This window comes from Hypomesus nipponensis, chromosome 12 (genome assembly GCF_054491055.1).
Source record: "Hypomesus nipponensis isolate SF chromosome 12, ASM5449105v1, whole genome shotgun sequence".
NCBI lineage: Eukaryota > Metazoa > Chordata > Actinopteri > Osmeriformes > Osmeridae > Hypomesus > Hypomesus nipponensis.
The window spans coordinates 13,314,697-13,333,753 of record NC_140372.1 but is presented as its reverse complement, the minus strand read 5'-3'; the positions used below and the strand labels follow the sequence as shown (position 1 = coordinate 13,333,753).

General features: G+C 53.9%; 2 protein-coding genes across 3 annotated transcripts; both read left to right on the top strand.

The window, feature by feature from the left end:
* The first annotated feature begins 375 nt into the window (after positions 1-375).
* On the top strand, positions 376-10,453 carry LOC146261260 (WAS/WASL-interacting protein family member 1-like). Its single transcript, XM_084668426.1, is given in 10 exon segments — positions 376-493; positions 5,639-5,735; positions 5,977-6,109; positions 6,399-6,560; positions 6,776-6,912; positions 6,914-7,343; positions 7,346-7,537; positions 7,710-7,922; positions 8,072-8,185; positions 8,956-10,453. Coding segments are annotated over 9 exon segments (1,488 nt in total). The 5' UTR covers positions 376-493; positions 5,639-5,681; the 3' UTR covers positions 9,009-10,453.
* Positions 10,454-10,706: 253 nt separating this feature from the next.
* LOC146261259 (lysosomal cholesterol signaling protein-like) lies at positions 10,707-19,028 on the top strand. 2 transcript variants are annotated; one of them, XM_084667526.1, is made up of 17 exons: positions 10,707-10,842; positions 11,339-12,003; positions 12,206-12,384; positions 12,522-12,742; positions 12,879-13,050; positions 13,229-13,384; positions 13,662-13,745; positions 13,917-14,037; positions 14,201-14,285; positions 14,862-14,952; positions 15,707-15,917; positions 16,031-16,114; positions 16,301-16,422; positions 16,905-17,000; positions 17,201-17,265; positions 17,426-17,563; positions 17,946-19,028. In XM_084667526.1, the coding sequence occupies exons 2-17, from the start codon at positions 11,577-11,579 to the stop codon at positions 18,250-18,252; spliced, it is 2,559 nt and encodes an 852-aa protein (XP_084523652.1). In that variant the 5' UTR covers positions 10,707-10,842; positions 11,339-11,576; the 3' UTR covers positions 18,253-19,028. The 2 variants fall into 2 exon arrangements, with proteins under 2 accessions (XP_084523652.1, XP_084523653.1); XM_084667527.1 differs by having other exon boundaries at positions 17,890-18,086.
* Positions 19,029-19,057: the final 29 nt, after the last annotated feature.

The following is a 19,057-nucleotide window of genomic DNA, read 5'->3' as shown; positions in this document are numbered from 1 at the left end:
CCTACCAGCTAATGAAAGACGGCATTCAATATAGCCTAACTGTTATTGTTTATTATGTTTGCACGCATAATCCACTGCAAGTTGTCCATCAGACTAATTGCGAGATTGGATGTTTTTTGCATCAAAGGCTAGAATACTTGTAGCCTTTGTGTTCGTATTTTGGGTTGTTATGTACACTCAGTCCGTCCCAGCTGCCAAAAACCTTCAAATCCACATCTGGAATTCTCTGTCGATAGTCTGAATATAGGGGCCGTGCGTTTAGGGGAACGGTCTCGCGTAGGTGGGCGGTGCTTGTTTATGCTGCAATAGCTGAACCCAAACCAAGTAACCTCAGCCCTTTGGAGCTCCACGGGGTTACAAAACGAGTGTGCTTCAACGAGACTCGTCGCACAAGTGACATGACAAACATCTTTGGCAGATTAGAACACAAATCCAAGAAATCTCGAGAGATGTCGGTTTATTGAACAGGGCGCACTTGTTTATCATTTTGACGGTAAGTTGAGTTAGTTTATTACAAAGTTTGCTTGTCTGTCCGGTTGTCACCGTCTGGGAATGGAGAAGCGGAAATAATGAACGAAGCAAAGTTGTGTTTACTGCAAAGGAGTGGCTCGTTTTTAGTGAGTCGGCCTAATATTGGACATTGGTGGACCTAAAGGCTACCAAGAAGTGACATGGCACATAGGCCGCATAATTGTGACTATCGGCATGGGACGATTGATTCACCGCAAAACGTAATTTGAACAAAACTAGATTTACCCGTGAAACCGAGAAAGTTTCAGCTTGACTTAGAAAAATGTATTATGAAAACTTTTTGTATCTACCTCAAGCATGTCACGTCAACTCGCACCACACAATATTGGTTATCCTGCAGTTTACGCCGCCTCAGAGGCAAGTCTAAAAGGGTTCCGAAACATTCAGACAGGACCGTTTTGCTTGTTTGATCGTACAGTAGGTCTGCTTTTGGTGAGGTGGAGTGGAGCTCCGTCATCAACGCTCTGGTCTAGCAACTTTCTAGGAGCAGGAATGTCCGGGTGGACAGGAGGAAAGATCCATAGATAGTTGTTCTGATCTATGGATAAGGAACGCTTTTGCAACGTGTGTAACCAGTCGGATGGAATGAAACTGGTATTCACTCCATTGTCTGACACAGGCACTCAAACAAGCACACGCTCTTATGCTCGCATTCTAAAAGCAGGGCTACAGTATGGCCATATACAATTAAATAGAAAACAATATATTGTGTGTGTGTGTGTGAGAGAAAAGGAGAGAAAGTAAGAGTGTGTGTGTGTGTGTGTGTGTGTGTGTGTGTGTGTGTGTGTGTGTGTGTGTGTGTGTGTGTGTGAGAAAGAGAGAGATATGATGTTGTTGTCTCCATATCCTGTCTACATAGCTTTTGGCACATGATGGTAGAAGTAAGGCTCGGCTTGTGAGGTGAGAACCTGAGGGTGTGTTTCGAACTCGGGCTAAGCTGCTGACTAGTTACCGACACTACAAAGCTCTCTTGTTCTGTGGATGACTTGTACGAATGCTCTGTCACAACTTGGCGAGCGCGAGGAAAGAGGGCTGATTACGAGGAAGAAAGATGGACAGAAATAGAGAGAAGGAAGGAAAGTGTGTGCGTGTGTGTGCGCACGCCTGTTTCCCATGTCATGGCTGCGTTTGTGAGTCACAAGAGACAATGAGGCAAAAGATGTCTGATGATGATGCACCTTAGGTGTGTGTCATGTGACCGTTGCGGTGATGAGTGGGGGGGGGGGGGCTGCACCTCAAAGCGCTCCTCCTCGTCGGAGCTCCTTCAGCCCTCCTCCTCTCTCAAAAGAGGGGCTTTTGCAGCGGCAATGAGTGAAGGGAAGGGAAACGACTAGGCCCCAAGGTTTTCCGGGACCCATGCTTCAAGCCATGTTCCTCCCAATATGACTTTGAGGAAGAACGGAGGGCAAAGGGACATGTTGAGAAGGAGCCGGAAGGCTGCCTGGAAGCCGTGCGGAGGGAGAGGATGTGGTACACCCACTTCCGCCCCTCACAGGAAATGGCACTCGTTTGAGTTCACCCCTATTAACCAACAGCCCTCGTTCAAGACCTCCTCTCCTCTTCCCCTCCTCTACTCGCGTCCTTCCCCCATCCCCTCCCCTTTCTCTCCTCCTCATTCTTCCCCTTTCTCTCCTCTCTATATCCCCTCTGTACCCCCTCTCCCCTGCTGTGGTGGAGAGGTGCAATACCAGGTCCCACCATCAGGGGTCTCTGTTGCCCAGGAACCCCCGTTCTCAGAGGAGGAAGTGAAAGCCGGCTGGAGGGTCTGGTGTGAATGTGGAAGTGCAGGCTTCTGGAACGCGTGAAGAGGGCTGACAGGAGCCACGGCACATTCAGGAAGCGAATGTGACTCTCCACCAAATAGTTTCAACGTGCTCTCCTTGGGTCCCTCGCAATCTTCTCGTTTGTCTCGTCGCTCTGCAGAAGAATGATTTCCTCCCAGAGAACCTGAACTGTCAACGGCGCCTTGAGTACAAGTTCTGTGAGTCGATAGTTTACGGTGTTTTTGACAGCGCCGGTTGTCTGTTATGGTTAGTTGGGCAACGTAACTTTAGTTTGTGCAATGTTTGACTCTGTTGTTGACTAGATGGACTGGTTAAGAAAGGTGAGGCAATGCTTGGAAGAATCTGAATGTGTTTCCTGTAAACCTCTATGTACCTCCCTCAACAACAAGTTAAACACTTGTTTAACAATCTCAGAGATTGCAGTACATATTTGTCAGGTATGAGATGCCAGAACGTGTGGGCAGAGAAAAGGAAAGTAACGAGCTGGGTCCTCTGAACACGCAGCGAGGAGGTCCACAGACAGAGGTCATTTCAACTGCACCTGAGACGGTAGTGGAGGTGGTTCGAGGCTGGGGGGAGGGTATGACAGGTGGGTAGAGGACTAGAGGCCGGGAAGAGAGTAGTGAAGGGTGGTCAGAGACTGTAAAAAGGGTAGTGGAGGCGGTTTGAGGACTTGAGGCTGGGGAGAGGGTAGTGGAGGTGGTTATTGGACTGGAGATGGGGAGTTCTGCTCTTCCCTAGAAAAGGACCACTACAGAGAGCACACAGGGTTCCTCTAAACTCAGCACTACCACAGCAGTCTGTGTGTGCGTGTGTGTGTGTGTGTGTGTGTGTGTGTGTGACCTCACCTACAGGATGTCAGGACAGCCACTCAGCAAGGTTGGTTTCTGCCGAGCGGACACATATACGGCAGTGTTGTTTTTGTTCGCTCCTTCTCTCTTTCTCCATCGCCTAAAAAATACTCTGTTTCTTCTCCTCCCTCTCTTTCTCCCCTCTTCTTTCTCTCTCTCTCCCTCTTTCACTTCCTCAGTTTCCCCAGTTGCCAGCTCTCCTACCCACTTCCATTTGCTTTCCAAAAGGGGGTTTCTGACTTCTCTGGCGGTCCCCTCTTCAGACTCAAGCAGGGTTTATGGTGCTGTCAACATTCTGAGAGAAGGGAAGTTTAGATGTATGCTGTTATCTATTGTCTGGTATAGGCTCTGAACAACATGGGTAGATTGCAACAGTTAAGTTGCTCAAATTCAAATTGAGGATGTTAAGTGTACAGTCTTGTGTGTGTGTGTGTGTGTTACTATATCTGTGTGTGTGGTTTGTGTGAAGTGTGTGAGAATTTCAGTGTGTGTCTGCCGTTAGTGTAAAGACCCAGGGCGGATGTCAGGATGAAAGAGTAGGCTTTAAGAGGCTATTTAAACGAAAGCATGTGTGTGTGTCTGTCTGTGTGTGTCTGTGTGTGTGTGTGTGTGTCTCCAGCCCCCACCGTATGCCGACACATCAAGGAGTCTCCCCCGATCCCCCTACTCTGGCTCCTCTCTCTGTCTCTGTCTCTCTGTCTCTGTCTCTCTCTCTCTCTCTGTCACTCTCTTTCTCTCTCTTTCTTCCTCTTTTTAAATGATTTGATCAAATCCTTCTCATCTTATGGTATGACCTTTCTCTCCTCTCCTGCCCTAGTGTCCTGTTTGTCCAATTTTCTGAAAGGGTCCATTGTGGGTGGCTGAAGCAGCATTTGGCAACCCTGGAGTGTGTACGTGTGTGTGTGTGTGTGTGTGTGTGTGTGTCGTTATGTGTGTGCTGTTACATTTAAGCTAAGCAAAGTGTGTGGGGCCTTGGTTCCTGGTTTGAGCAGCACGGGGAACATAAAGTTGTTTTTGTTGGTGTTTGTGGTCAGAGAACCAGTTTCAGGATTCGTCGCCAAACCTGATGTGGACAGGGGGTTGTCCCCCTGGTAACGGGAAGTGTGTTAACACACACACGCATGTCTGAATCGGAGTCACGGCAAAAGTTTCAAACGAGTTTTACTTCAGCCAAGTGACTTGATCTCATGAGCTCATGCCTTTTTTTCTGGCTGTGTGCTTTGGGGGGGCGGGGGGGGGGGTGGAATTATGGACACAGATTCTGCGTACTAGTGTTAGGGTTAGGATGGAGTGTGTGTGTGTGTGGGGGGGGGGGGGGGGGGGCTGCGGCAGTGTAGGAGGATGCTATTCTGGTCATGCCATGAGAGAAGTAGAGAGAAGTTCTAAGAAGGGAGAGAGACAGACGGATGAAGATGAGTCGAGAGATTCAGAGGCAAGCTGAGAGATACAGAGAGAGATACAAAAGGTTGACAGAGGAACAGTTAGAGAGAGGGAGACATGGGGAGAGAGAGGTGCAGTTAAGAGGAAGCAAAAGAGAGAGCATGCATGTGAGAGAGAGAGAGGGAGAATGTGTGTTTGTGAGAGAGCGAGAGAGAGAGAGAGCGCAAGTGTGAGAGAGGAAGAGAGACAGTAGCGTTCAGAGACAGGATGACTGTGGGCTCAGTCTTGTCTTCCTGTTTCACACCGTTGACAGGAAGTGGAGGGGCTTAAGCGGCAGTGGAGCAGCTGTAGTTTACTGGTAACTAGGTGTAATCACTCTCTCCTTCCTCCACCTCAACTGTTCTCCTCTTCATCTTCCTTTTCCACCTCTTCCTCTTCCATTCTTCTGCCCCTCCCTCCCTTCTTCCGTCCTTCCCTACCTATCTCTCCATGCTCCTCCCTTCCTCCCTCCTTCCCTACCTATCTCTCCATGCTTCTCCCTTCCTCCCTCCTTCCCTACCTATCTCTCCATGCTCCTCCCTTGCTCCCTCCTTCCCTACCTATCTCTCCATGCTCCTCCCTTCCTCCCTCCTTCCCTACCTATCTCTCCATGCTCCTCCCTTCCTCCCTCCTTCCCTACCTATCTCTCCATGCTCCGCCCTTGCTCCCTCTGCCCCCTTCCTCTCTCCTTCCCGAGTTTCCTTCCTCTCTTCCTCTACCAGGAAGTGCCTCGTGGGAGTTTTTTTTGTTCGTATGTAAAGTATCCAGAGACCCAGCCCGTGTCCGCCAATCGTCTCCGACCTAGCGTTCACACAGGAAGATGGGCTCAATGTGTCAGGCCCGGTGACACATGGTTGAGTGTCACAAGGCTCGTGCCCACAGCCCTCAGATTTGACAGACGTGTGTGTGTGTGTGTGTTTGTCTGACAGAGTGTGGGAGTGTGTGTGTAGGATAGAGAGGCGAGTGTGTCTGTGCGTTTTAATGTTGTGTTTGGGGGGGGGGGGGCTGACGGTTTACTCAGGCTGCTGTGTGTTGTGTGTTCGGGGGGTCTAGAGAGGAGGGGACACATCGAAGAGAGGAAGACTGACCAGACAAGATGCCCGCGCCCCCGCCACCCCCGCCCCCCCCACCCCCACCCACCTTCGCTGTGGTGAGTCCTGCTCGTGACACACACACACACACACACACACACGCACTACTGCTTCTCATCCCCGGCAACAACTAAAAGGGCAATGTTTCTTGATGATGTACCAGAATGATGCTGGAGCCTAGCTCTCCTGCTCTTTCCCTCGGACAGTGAGCGCAACAATTTGCGCCACACTGTGGCCAAACCAGGCACGACGTTCATTCGATTCTGACTGTGTGCGTTTATGTGTGTGTGTGCGCCACAGGCCAACACGGAAAAGCCCAGTCTGAACCGAGGCGAAGCGCAAACGAGGAGTGCCCTCCTCTCGGACATCTCCAAAGGCGCTCGACTGAAGAAGGCCGTCACCAACGACCGCAGTGGACCCTTACTGGACACGAGTGAGTCACGTCGCCAGATGTCACCACACCCCCTTGCTGGGGCCCAAGGGCCTCGCGTCGTCGTACGCCGTCGCGCAGGGTGTCGCAGAGTGTCTCGAAGGCGGAGTTGGCTCTCGAGAACTCGACTGAACGTTTGCAGCCGGACAGAGCGGATGAAAACACACCTCGAGTCCCTGCTGGATTCGCATGTCTTGAAACGCTTCGAAAGGGCGTCATTTCAAAACGCGCGTGCTAAGTCAGTGAGTCTGGCCGAGAGCCACTGATATGTTATATGTTATTTTCTCTGCAGAGCCTAAAGGAGGAGGAGGGGGAGGAGGAGGCGGAGGAGGAGGCGGAGGAGGAGGAGGGGGAGGAGGAGGGGGGTTTGGAGGAGGTGCACCCGGGGGTCTTGGAGGCCTCTTCCAGGGTGGGATGCCCAAGCTGAGGTCGGCAGGAACCAGAGACGCCAACGGTAAGTTTCGCTTCCTGAAGCGACAGCCACCCCTCAAACCCCCCCCCCCCCCCCTCAGGCCCCCCCCCCCCCCCCACCTCATCCCCCCTTGGCCACTTCACAGTCAAGATTGGTTTCAAGTTTTTCCCCCCCGCTCGGGATGAGATGAATATGGGTGGCCTTTGTAACCGTCACAGTCGACATGTTTTGATGTGTGCGTGTGTGTCTCCTCCCAGATTCGGGAGGCAGCAGACCCCCCATGCTCCCCCCGGGAGCGCGCTCCTCTGGGCCGCGGGCCGCTGGAGGGGGAGGAGGGGGGTCAGCCGCCCCCCCCAGATTCCCCGGGGCCCCACCCGGCCCCCGGAGCAGCGCCCCCCCCGACCCCCAGAGGCCGATCGGTCCCATCCTCCCGGCCCGACACCCCTGGCGGCCCCCCCCCTCCCGTCCCCAACACCCCCCGACCCAACCAGAGCCTCCCGGGCAGAGGCGCCCCCCCTCCACTCCCCGGGGCCCCCCGGCCCACCAGCTCCAGCCCAGCCCCTCCGCCCCCCAGCCTCCCTCCTGGCCGACATGGAGGCTTCCCCCCTCCTCCGCTAGGGGCTCCGTCTGGGCCCAAGCCCTCCTTCCCGGCCCCCCCTTCGGTCCCCAGCAGCGGAAGGCCCCCCCTCCCCCTCGCCCCCGGCAGGCCCTCAGATGACCGTCCCCCACCCCCACCAGGCCCCCAAGGGGGCCACAGACCCTCCATACCCCGCGATGGATTCCCTCCACCGCCCTCCCCTGCCTCCTGCCGCCCCTCTGGTGGTGGCCCTCCCCCCTCCCCCCTGGCAGACCGGGGCCCCCCCTGCCCCCCTCCCCAGCTGGGGGAGATGACCACACCCCCAGACTACCCCAGAGGAACATGTCACTCAACTCCCACGGCCCCCCTCCGGGTCGATCCGGGCCCCTGCCCCCACCCCCAAGCGGGGGACCACCAGCGAGGAACCAATCAGGTCGCTCTGGTAAGTCTCCTCCCTCTCGTCTTCTGGCGTTAACCAATTACAGCACGGGCCAGACTGGGGAAAAAGAGGCAGTTATCTCCGGCTCATTCGAGGTGTCTGTGACGTCCTCGTCCGTGCTTTCCAACTGTAACGTGATTGGCTAAATTCTTGATGACGTCACTTCCTCCCACAGGCCCACTCCCCCCTCCTCCTCCTTCGGGAGGTCGTAGCGGGAGCAACGTGAGGTCACCGGCAATCCCCACCCCCCCTCCTGGTCGACCGGGTGGAGACCCCCCCCGCGGGGGGCCCAGGCCCCCCCTTCCCCCTGACAGGTCCGTCTCTGGTGGGCTGCCCCCCCCACCGCCCCCAATGGGCAACGGCTTCCAGGGCTCCCACCATTCCAAAGGTGAGCCGCCCCACCCATCGCGGTACCCTCAAACAAAACCGTGCCACCATTGCACCATGCACCCCCGTGAGGGGGCCACTGACCCAAAATGGCCGCCGGTGGCCTTGTGTCTGCTGTTGTGCTAATGTGGTGTCATGCAACTGTGTCAGATGACTGGGAGGCCCGCTTCAGCTTCCACGCCCTGTCTGAGCTGCCCCCGCCTGAGGCCTACGTACCCAGCCAGAAGACCTACCCCAGCAAGCTGGCCAAGGCCGACAGCAGAGGTGAGCCCCTGTCCTAACCCCATCGCTAGCCCTCTCAGTCTACATGATCTTTTAAAGACGTCTTCGTATTGAAATGTGCACCCTTTCACGGCCCCTTTAAACGCTGTGTGGTATTCTGAAAAATTCATTTGATGCACTTTTAAACGAGGATTGAATGGAGTGCTTTTAAGAATACACCAGTGTTTTTACCTAGTTACCATGTTACTGTATCACATGTACCTTTTTTAAAGAAAGCACACAGAAGACATGTACCAAGAAATGACAAAGAAACGTTTTAGATGTATGTCAACGGTGAAGTATCAATAAAAACGTTAGAAAGACCCCCAAAAATCGCTACCCACACAAGTCCTGTCCTACTCTCAGCACACCGTACTGTAAGACAGCAGGGTAAGACAGTGAGTAGCTTTAGTCTCCTTAGTGATGGTAACATGGCAACATATGTCATGTATATACAATATTTATATTGAGGCACTTCTGTCAGTGCCTGTCCAAAAGCCTACCAGTCTAGGGGTCAGGAGTTGTAGGTCAGTTACACTGGAACAAGACTCAACTGGAGTCAGGGTAGCTAAGCGGTTAGGGAATCGGGCTAGTAATCAGAAGGTTGCCTGTTCGATTCCCGGCTGCGCAAAATGACGGTGTGTCCTTTGGGCAAGGCACTTCACCCTACTTGTCTCGGGGGGGAATGTCCCTGTACTTGCTGTAAGTCACTCTGGATAAGAGCGTCTGCTAAATGACGACATGTAATGTCCCTGTGTCTGTGTGTCCTCTAGGCTCAGGTAAAAAGGATCGTGGTGCCCCTCCCTTGCCTCCCATCCCTAGGTGAAGATGGTTCCCATCACGGGGGGTCGAAGAGTCCCTCCTCCTTCCATGACTGCACGGGACTGCCTCCCCCCCCCCCCCCCGCCCTCCCTCTCCTGCTCACCTCAACTGGATGTGTCTCTCCGTCTCTGTCCAACCACCTCCCCCTCTCCCCACGCCCCTTCTCTCTCACTGCTCTCCCTCTCTGTTTCTCTCCCTCCCTCGTGTGTGGATCGCACGTCCAGGTTCCCTGATGTCACAGTTTAGCGTCTCATCCACTGTTAGCGCCAGTACCACCAACACAACACCACGCCACTCCACCCACACCCTATCGCCGACACCACACCACCCAGAACACCGCCTCACCACGACGCCAGCTTGGTTCCCCCCGTTTGTTCGCTCTCCGTTTGTAACCCTCCTCGCACGGTTCCAGAATTGTTCCATGTTTGAAGGGAAACCTCGGGATGGTCAGCATGCACGCGTGTGTAGGTCAGTCTCAGTCAAACGATGGATCCGTCTCTCAAAGGGTACTCGATCATAGCCATGAGAGACGCTCCGTGGGTCTAGAACCGGACCAGGAGAGATCTCGAACCGGCCGTCGATATGACGGTTATCGGTCAGGCGGCGATGTCGTCGCGCTCTACGCTCGAGTGCAGTCTGCCAGTAGTGTGTGTGAGCTGTTTGGTGAGATCGTATCATTGACAATGCAGTATTACAGTGTGCTTGCTGCCGTGCTTTGCTGCCCAATCTGTATGTTTTTATGCCTCTGCTGCGTACCTGATACCACTTAGGGAGCCCCTTAATGAATGGTGTCGAGATCCGAGCGCCACAGAGAAATCGACTGTTAATGTCAAGCATGAGTGCGATGAGATGAACATGCTGCAATGTCGGTTGAGAGAAAGACAATGTTTTTCAGTTTCCTCGAGAGCAAGGGGAGAGGTTAGCAGGAAATATGATGTCTCGGCTGTCACACCAAAGATGCAGCTTTGACCGCTATTGGACCAAAGACTGTCGAACCAAGGACATAGCCTGGACGTCATGACGGGCTAAAGACTATTGTACAATCAGATGCTCTTGACCAAAGTTCGGACTCATTGATGCAGCGCCTTGCTGGACTGTGTGGCTTAATGTCTTACATTCAAACCAACCCCCTTAAGTCTGTCTACCCACCTTTTGGGGACCATTTCTACAGTCTCCGACAAGACGCGCTGACGTTTGTCTTCCCTGGTGACGGTAACCATGGTACTTCAAAGTGTTTGTCTCCTCATTGCACTTTGGGCGTCAGGGGAGCCCTCTCAGTCTGTGGCCATGTCTGTTCTAGATTGTGTCTCGAATGTTCTATTTTATGTCATAGAATTTTATTTTGTGTTTCCCCTGATGCTGATCATTGTAGAGAAAAAAAAAATACAGTCGTTTTTTACAAGTCACTCTTTTCAAATTAAAATAATAAAGATGGAATTGAGACTCAAATATCTGACTGGTATGTTGTTATGAGCATGATTATTAGACACATAGAGGTTAAGAATTGACATTTTAAGGAGATATTCATATTCAGCTTGATGAATTCCTCATTTACTTAACATTCCCAACACCACGTGAGCGTCACAAGCATACGTAGGTGCATCGTCTCTTGTTTCTACCAATCACAGCAGCGTAATATGTCTACACTGAAATCATCTCCACGATCAATTGGTTGGTTCACCTTTCAGTCACATTTGGTGCGACATCCTTAGCGAAAACAGCTGGTAGTGGCAATACAGTTACTTTGGCTACATTGCATTAAAATCATTATACAGTTCAACCAGATATTAGATTTTAACGAATCAAGGAGTCTTAAATCCGATGCTAAATAATTGCAGGTAAATATAGTTTGTTTTGCAACCGCATAAAAAGGCGTGACCACCATTCTTGACTTGTTATTCGTCATGTTGTTTTACTACTGTACAACGAGAATCTAGCTAACAAGCGAACTAGACTAATGTTTTGAAACGTTGGACAGTTTAATAACACAACGTAACGGCACCCTACTCAACACTACAGTTCACTCCATGCTGTGATATAGCAAACGTTATGCGCTGGTCAGTTTCTCGCCCTGTTAAATCAAGCTAGCGAACCATTTTCTAACGTTATGCTGATGCGTCTATGTCTATTCATGAGCAATGCTTGTTCGTACATTTGTTGGAAGCTCTGTTGCCTAGAAAACAACTGTATGGGATTGTTGTTACGAACAGTTCAGTATAATTACTCTGCGTGTGTGAATTCTAGTCATACAAATCAAATGGGGCTGGAAGACATATTGCTTGATATCGGACCTGGTAACGTAGGATAACCTGTCTGGTCTCTCCTTTCACACAGGTCTCTTTGGACCTGGTAGCTCTCCATCTATGTTGTTGCGAGCTGTCGATTCCACCTCCAAGTTAAACCCTCCATCACATCTGCCAGCCCACTGACCAGCAGACCTGCCCACACACGTGTGGTACTGGGTCTCAGTTAGTAGCAGAAATCGCGCTCCACCCCCCCCCCCCCCCACACACACACACACACACACAAATATTCATTCCGGGGCAGTTAGCCAGCACTCCCACCGCCCGCCATGGAGGACAGCAGCTACGTCCTCATCCACGACAGGAACATTTCCCACCCGCCCCTGTCGGCCGCCCCGGCTGCCATGTCCATCGACAAGCTGTTCCCGGCGCTGCTGGAGTGCTTCGGCATCATCCTGTGCGGCTACGTGGCCGGCCGCGCCGACATCATCACCCCCAGCCAGGCCAAGGGGATGGGCAACTTTGTGTCCAAGTTTGCCCTGCCGGCTCTGCTCTTCAAGAACATGGTCCTGCTGGACTTTGGAGACGTCATCTGGTCCTTCCTGTGGAGCGTCCTGGTCGCCAAGGTGTCTGTGTTCGTCCTTGTGTGTGTGCTGACCCTCCTGGTCGCTAGTCCGGAGAGCCGCTACAGCAAGGCCGGACTCTACTCTATCTTCGCCACGCAGAGCAACGACTTTGCCCTGGGATACCCTATAGGTGAGTACAGGATAGGAGACCCCGTGTTTGTGTGTGCTGCCTTAACCTGACCTGGCATTGCACCCTGTCCCTCTCTATCCCTATGTCTCTCTCTCTCTCCCTCTCTCTCTCTCTCTCTCTCTCTCTCTCTCTCTCTCTCTCTCTCTCTCTCTCTCTCTCTCTCTCTCTCTCTCTCTCTCTCTCTCTCTCTGCTGCCCCCTAGTGGATGCCCTCTACAGGAACACCCACCCAGAGTATCTTCAGTATATCTACCTGGTGGCTCCGGTCTCCCTCATGATCCTGAACCCCATAGGGTTCTCCCTGTGTGAGGTCCAGAGGTGGCGGGACGACAGGCAGCCCCAGCGCAGCACGCTAAGCATCGTGGGAGTTGTATTTCTCAAGGTAACGAGAACAAGGCGAGAGACCTTGTCATGGCCACGTGTTGACAGGCTTACTGGTGAGACTGGGTGCTTACTACTGAGTCCATTTGAACACACCAACGCTCGTAACGTTTTGGGTTTGCGCGTGCCGCCTCTCAGGTGCTGAGGAACCCCATCGTGTTCATGGTGGTTGTGGGCATCGTATCCCACTTCCTGCTGGGCCAGCGCATCCCGGCGGTGATGGAGGAGTTTGTGGACGGCCTGGCCAACTCGTTCGGCGGCGCGGCCCTCTTCTACCTGGGCCTGTCCATGGTGGGCCAGCTACGGAAGCTCACCAGGGACACTGGAGTGGCCCTCATCCTGCTCATCACCGCCAAGCTGTGAGGCCGCAACACGCGGGGCTACTTTGAACTGAACCGCATGTTTGGCGGTAGAGACGACCGGCCGCTTGGCCGGCCGGGTCGGTGAGTCGGTTCGTGAAGAGTTTGTCGGTTGACTTCCCCCCCCCCCATCCAGGTTGGTGATGCCTCTGATCTGTAAGGACATGGTGGAGCTGCTGGACTCTGGAGGTAACGGCAGCTCTGGGAACCACAGCAGCCTGTCGAACTACGCCTTCCTGTACGGTGTGTTCCCTACCGCCCCCAGCGTGGCCATCTACGCCTCCCAGTACAACATGGAGCTGGAGGTGGTGCGTCGCACGCACACACGCGCATACCTACTGAGCGAAACGCATACACAGTGCGTCAAGACACAAGCCAATACACGCACGCCAAGGTGCATACATACAGTACAGACAGAGACACAGACAGACGTAGGGACACGTGCATGACCACAGTTGTCTCCCCCTTCCTCCCGCCTCCTCCCAGGTGACGTCAGGTATGGTGATCAGCACCTTCCTGTCTGCCCCCATCATGTACGTGTCCGCCTGGCTTCTGACCATCCCCCTGATGGACCCCACGCCCCTGGTCACCGAGCTGCAGAATGTCAGCTTCAACATCAGCATCGTCAGCCTCATCGCGCTGGTACGCCGGGCGCGGGCTTTGGACGAAGACCCGGAACGTTCCTCTGCTGTTTTTTCTCTACACTCGGGTTCCCTTCAACCGACTCACCTCCCTCCGTCTTCTCCTCCCCTGCTCCCTCCATCCTCTCCCCTTCTGCTCCCTCCATCCTCTCTTCCTCTATCCTCCACTCCTCCATCCTCGCTTCCTCTATCCTCCACTCCTCCATCCTCTCTTCCTCTATCCTCCACTCCTCCATCCTCCTGCTCCCTCCCTCCTCCTCTGTCCTGTTATGTTGCAGGTGTGGACCATAGCTGTGATGCTCCTCAGTAAGAAGTTCAAGAGACTCCCTCACATGTTCACCATGAACCTCTTTCTGGCCCAGGTACTGTGGACACACACGTTGACATGATCCATGCTGTGAGTGGCGAGGTCAAACCAGACCTCTCCCAGACTGGAACGAGAGCTTAGCTGCTTCTCTACGTTACGAACATCAGCATGTAAGCTCATGAACCGATAAAATATCTTTCATCTCTTCCTTTGTGTGTGCGTGCAGTTCCTGGTGTGTGTGAGCATGATCCTGTGGAACTTTGTGGTGCATCAAGACAACGTGCTGGGCCAAGTGCTGACCTTCACCCTGCTCTATGGCTCCCTGTACAGCACCTACATCTGGACAGGTAGCATTGTTACGCCTGGGGGGGGGGTGGTCAGAGATGTACTGACCGTGGAGCAGTAACTAATATGTTGTCCCCCGAGTGGCGTGTTAAATTGTGTGTGTGTGTGTGTGTGTGTGTGTGTGTGTGTGTGTGTGTGTGTGTGTGTGTGTGTGTGTGTGTGCAGGCCTCATCCCTCTGTGTCTGGCTCTGACGAAGAGGAATGACCTGCTGAGGTTACGACCTGGAGTCTTCATAATCACAGGCTGGGGGTGAGTCAGCCATAGTGTGTGTGTGTGTGTGTGTGACTTTATGTTGGTTACTCTTTTTTTCCCCTCCACATCAGAGTCACATTTATGTCTTTAGCACATCTCGAAAGCCCCAATGTTAAGCCCCAGTGTTAGCCCCCAATGTTAACCCCCAATGTTAACCCCCAATGTTAACCGTCACTCATGACAGCAGGTCAGAGAGACATGGATGCTGATTTGCGTGCGGTCACTATGGTGACTGGGACTGGGTCAAGGAGGGAGGGGCCGGGGCCGGGGCTTGTGCGGTCTCACAGGATTAGAACTGAAAAGCCGTTGTCGGGCATTACGACACGGTCACATAGAAAAATAGAAATAGAAAGGAAGTCTGGCCAAAAAGGGCACTTGTCTCCATTTCTCAGATTGGATCTGAACGGTTTCAAGGTCTCTTCAGACACCACACATGCATGTTGCATGTGTACATGTCACTGACTCAGGACGGATAGGGAGAGGTGTCCTTCCATCCTTGGCTTCCAACAGCACCGCACCCCCCTTCCAACCCCCCCCCCCCTCCCCCAGTCTAGCAACGTGTGTGTTCCTCAGGGTTCCGTTGCTTATTGTCGGTGGTCTGCTGTTGGCGGGGGAACGGAGGGCGGACACCATAGACTCCGCCTTCTTCTATGGCAGGGCCCAGGTGATGGCTCGTACACTCCCACTCTTCCTCTGACATACTCACGTTCACTCGCTTTTACAGTGGAATGTTCTCTGTTGATTCTCCTGCTGCTCCTCTTCTCCCCCTCTCCTCTGCCCTCCTCTTCTCCCCCTCTCCTCTGCCCTCCTCTCCTCTGCCCTCCTCTTCTCCCCCTCTCCTCTGCCCTCCTCTTCTCCCCCTCTCCTCTGCCCTCCTCTTCTCCCCCTCTCCTCTGCCCTCCTCTTCTCCCCCTCTCTCCCCCTCTCCTCTGCCCTCCTCTTCTCCCCCTCTCTCCCCCTCTCCTCTGCCCTCCTCTTCTCCCCCTCTCTCCCCCTCTCCTCTGCCCTCCTCTTCTCCCCCTCTCCTCTGCCCTCCTCTTCTCCCCCTCTCCTCTGCCCTCCTCTTCTCCCCCTCTCCTCTGCCCTCCTCTTCTCCCCCTCTCCTCTGCCCTCCTCTTCTCCCCCTCTCCTCTGCCCTCCTCTGCCCTCCTCTTCTCCCCCTCTCTCCCCCTCTCCTCTGCCCTCCTCTTCTCCCCCTCTCTCCCCCTCTTCTCCCCCTCTCCTCTGCCCTCCTCTTCTCCCCCTCTCCTCTGCCCTCCTCTTCTCCCCCTCTCCTCTGCCCTCCTCTACTCTGCCCCCCTCTTCTCCCCCTCTCCCCTGCCCTCCTCTTCTCCCCCTCTCTCCCCCCCTTATCTGCCCTCCTCTTCTCCCCCTCTCTTCTGCCCTCCTCTTCTACCCCTCTCCCCCTCTCCCTCCAGATCATAAGTACAGCAGTTGTAGTAGCCGTTAGCATCCTGCTGGGAGGTTTCTCCCTGATGGGCCTGAGCCAGGGGGCCCAGGGGGAACCGCAGGACTACCAAGCCCTGGACAGGGCCTCCATCCTGGGAACCACCGAGGACCTGAGGCCCCAGGCTGAAGCTGAAGACGAGGCCCCGCTGGGCCTCTCCCCGGACAGCGACATCATCCGAGGTGGGACGTTGTGCTCCCGTTGAAAAGCAAACCGTAGTGTGAAAGTGCATGCGCTGTCAGCATGACGTGGGAGAGAGATGTATTGTAAACGTGGTTTTCCCGTGTCCCGCCAGAGTTTCACCACTGTGCACCAGCCCAGCCCATGCCTGACATGATCGCCAGCATACACAGAAACAACACCAGCTCAACCCAGACAGGTAGACTGACACACACACAGACACACACACACACACTGTGACGGCCCGCATTTGACAGCCCGCAGGACCAACAACACGTCACAACACACACATGCACGTACGCGAAGGTGCGTCCTCATCTCTTTAAGGCAGCGCTGTTGAGATGGCGGCTCGTGGCTCACCCGTTGGCTTGCTCTCCCCCTCCAGACCAGGCGGGGGCGCTGTGCGAAGGCCGGCAGGGCGCTGCTGCCCCGGCCCAGGTCCAGGATGAGAGACAGCTGGTCCGACACGCCCTCCTCTGCCTGCTCCTCACCGTCAGTCTGCTAGCGGTAAGTCTGGCAGGTCCCAACCTCCTCCATGCTGTCACCTTGTCCTACGACGTCATGCTGTCACCTTGTCCTACGACGTCATGCCGTCACCTTGTCCTACGACGTCATGCCGTCCGTCTCGTGGAGCAATGTTCTGCTGGTCTTTCCATAACTTTCTCCCAACGTTCTACTCACCGTGTAATGTTCTCCCAACTCTACAGCGAGACCTTTTGTTCCTATAGTGTTCTAAAGGTTCTCCCAGCTCCCTTCTAATATTCCATCTAAAGCCTAATCCTATTCCTTCACAGTTAAACTGAAAAAACCTATCAGCGGTCTGTCATTTTGAGCACTCCTAAAATTCCATCGATGTTCTCCTGGAAGCTCAAAAGATCATCATCGAACATTCTGTCAGTTCCAAAATGGTTCTGCTGTCACGCTGGATTTTATGATTCTATTATTAGAAAAGCGTTCTGTGATTGTGCCAACATTGTGCTGTCTTCCAGAACCTGTCCAGTTGTCTGTGGTGGCTGTTCAACAAAGACCCAGGGAGACTGTACCTGGAGCTGCAGTTCTTCTGTGCTGTGGCCAACTATGGACAGGTACCACACCGCACCAAGCACCTCCACCAACAAATGTGTTTGTAAACCTCAACGAACGACTATGTTCGGATCTCCCCCCCGGAATCGAATCAGTTCATGACTACGTTCTTTCTTTATAGACTTAATTGATTCACTTGGTGATCACTTGTGATTTCGGTCAGTTCAATCTGTGAATAAGTCAGGGAATTGTTGTTGCTTAGGGCTTCATCTCGTTCGGGGTGTTTGGTCTGGACAGACACCTCATCATGCTGCCCTTCAAGAACAGGTTGGACGCTGCCTGCTCTGGCCACACACACACACTCACACTCGCATGCATGTACACACACGGGCACACACACCCACACGCAAGTATACACACAGTATCCTTCCGATAACCTGGCTCCAGGGTCCATTCACCACTGTCCACTGTGTGTGTGTGTGTGCAGACTGCAGGGTCTGTGGCAGAGTAAGGACAGTGAGGAGGAGACACAGCCGGTGGCCCCTGAGGAGATCAGGCTGACCTGCACCCAGTTTGTCCGCTACCACAAAGACCAGTGTGTCCAGGACCTGGTCCACAACAGGAGGTAGGACACTCCTCCCTCCTCCCTTCCCCCTCCCCCCACTCGTTTTTCCTCCCTCTTGTCCCTCTGAGAGCCCAACTGACACGCGTCTTCCGTTATGTTTTCATCGTGTCACTCGTGAACTAACGCTCTGTCCGAGTTTTCTCCGTGTTTGTCTGGGGCTGGTGAGTCGATCCCACCTCTATCTCGCCGCGAGGGGGCGTGCACCATACCATACAGCGCTGCGCGTTGGACTGTTCCTTTACTTTCTCACTGCAGGTCTCTGATCTGTTTTCCTTCTTTCTGCTTCTCTCTCTCTCCCCCTTCTCCACACTCTCCCCCCCCCCCAGTGGCTCAGGGGAGAGCGTGAGTGGTCCTGTCGGTGAATCCTTCCTTTGATATGCAGGTATGGACGGGAGGGTCCGGCCCCGGCCCCCCAGAGCCGAGCCGGGGACGGAGCCTGGTTCCCGGGCAGCGAGCTGGTGGACTGGCTGGTGCGGGGGGGCGCGGCGGAGGGCCGGCCGGAGGCCCGGGCGTACGGGGCCCGTCTCCTGCAGGGCGGGGTCCTCCGGCAGCGCGGCCTCCGGCGCGGCTTCGGGGACGACCCCGGCCTGCTCTACTGCTTCACCCAGGGGGAAGGCCCCCTCCCTGGGGAGACGCGCCAGGAGACACCTGCCTCTCCCGGATCTCCAGGGGCTTCCGGTGGACGGTGAGGAAGAAAGGAGCCGGTGAAAGGGGATTGGAGGAGGTCGAGAGAGGGGCCGACGGAGGGAGAGATGAGAGAGAGATGTGGGTACAGCGAGATGGAGAGACGGACAAAGCGTTTGGGAAACAAGACTCGAGGAGAGCATGGTGGATCTTCCCCCAGCAGTCCTCCTCCACCCTCTGCTCCACCGCCGACCTCCACACGCCCCGAGAAGGCGGCGTTTCCCTGGAGACACGATGCAACTTTAGAATATGTCTGTTGGACGCGACCGCATAACCAGAAGTACAATTGCACTGAGAACCTTTTTGTACTGTAAAGATGTTGTGATGAAACACTGGTCTGAATCCTTTGTGTTACAGTATACTTTTGAATGTGGTGTGTTTACTATGTTTAGGCTGAGGGGTGTGTGTGTGTCCATCTATAATGTGTTTATTAGTTTACGTGTGTGTGTGTGCAAAGAGCCACTCTTCCCCTTTAAATAAGCCAAATCCGTTGACTACTAAGGGAGCTTGTAGCATCCTAAACTAACGTGTGTGTGTGTGTGGGGGGGGGGAGGTTGTGTCATTGGAAGTGATGTCCTCCTATGTTCTTTAGGAGAGTGAGGTGAAGTAGGGGGGGTGTGAGTGTATTACTGCTGCATGCCCATGCAGTAACACTGTTGTTGTTGTTCTTGTTGTTGCCCATCTGTCATGGAAGTTGAACCTATGCCAAAATCAAGGAATGCATTATTATCACGTTTACTTTGACACAAATAAACTATTATGCATAAGAAACTCAAGTTCAGACCTGGTCTGTAGGCTTTCTCTGCAAGG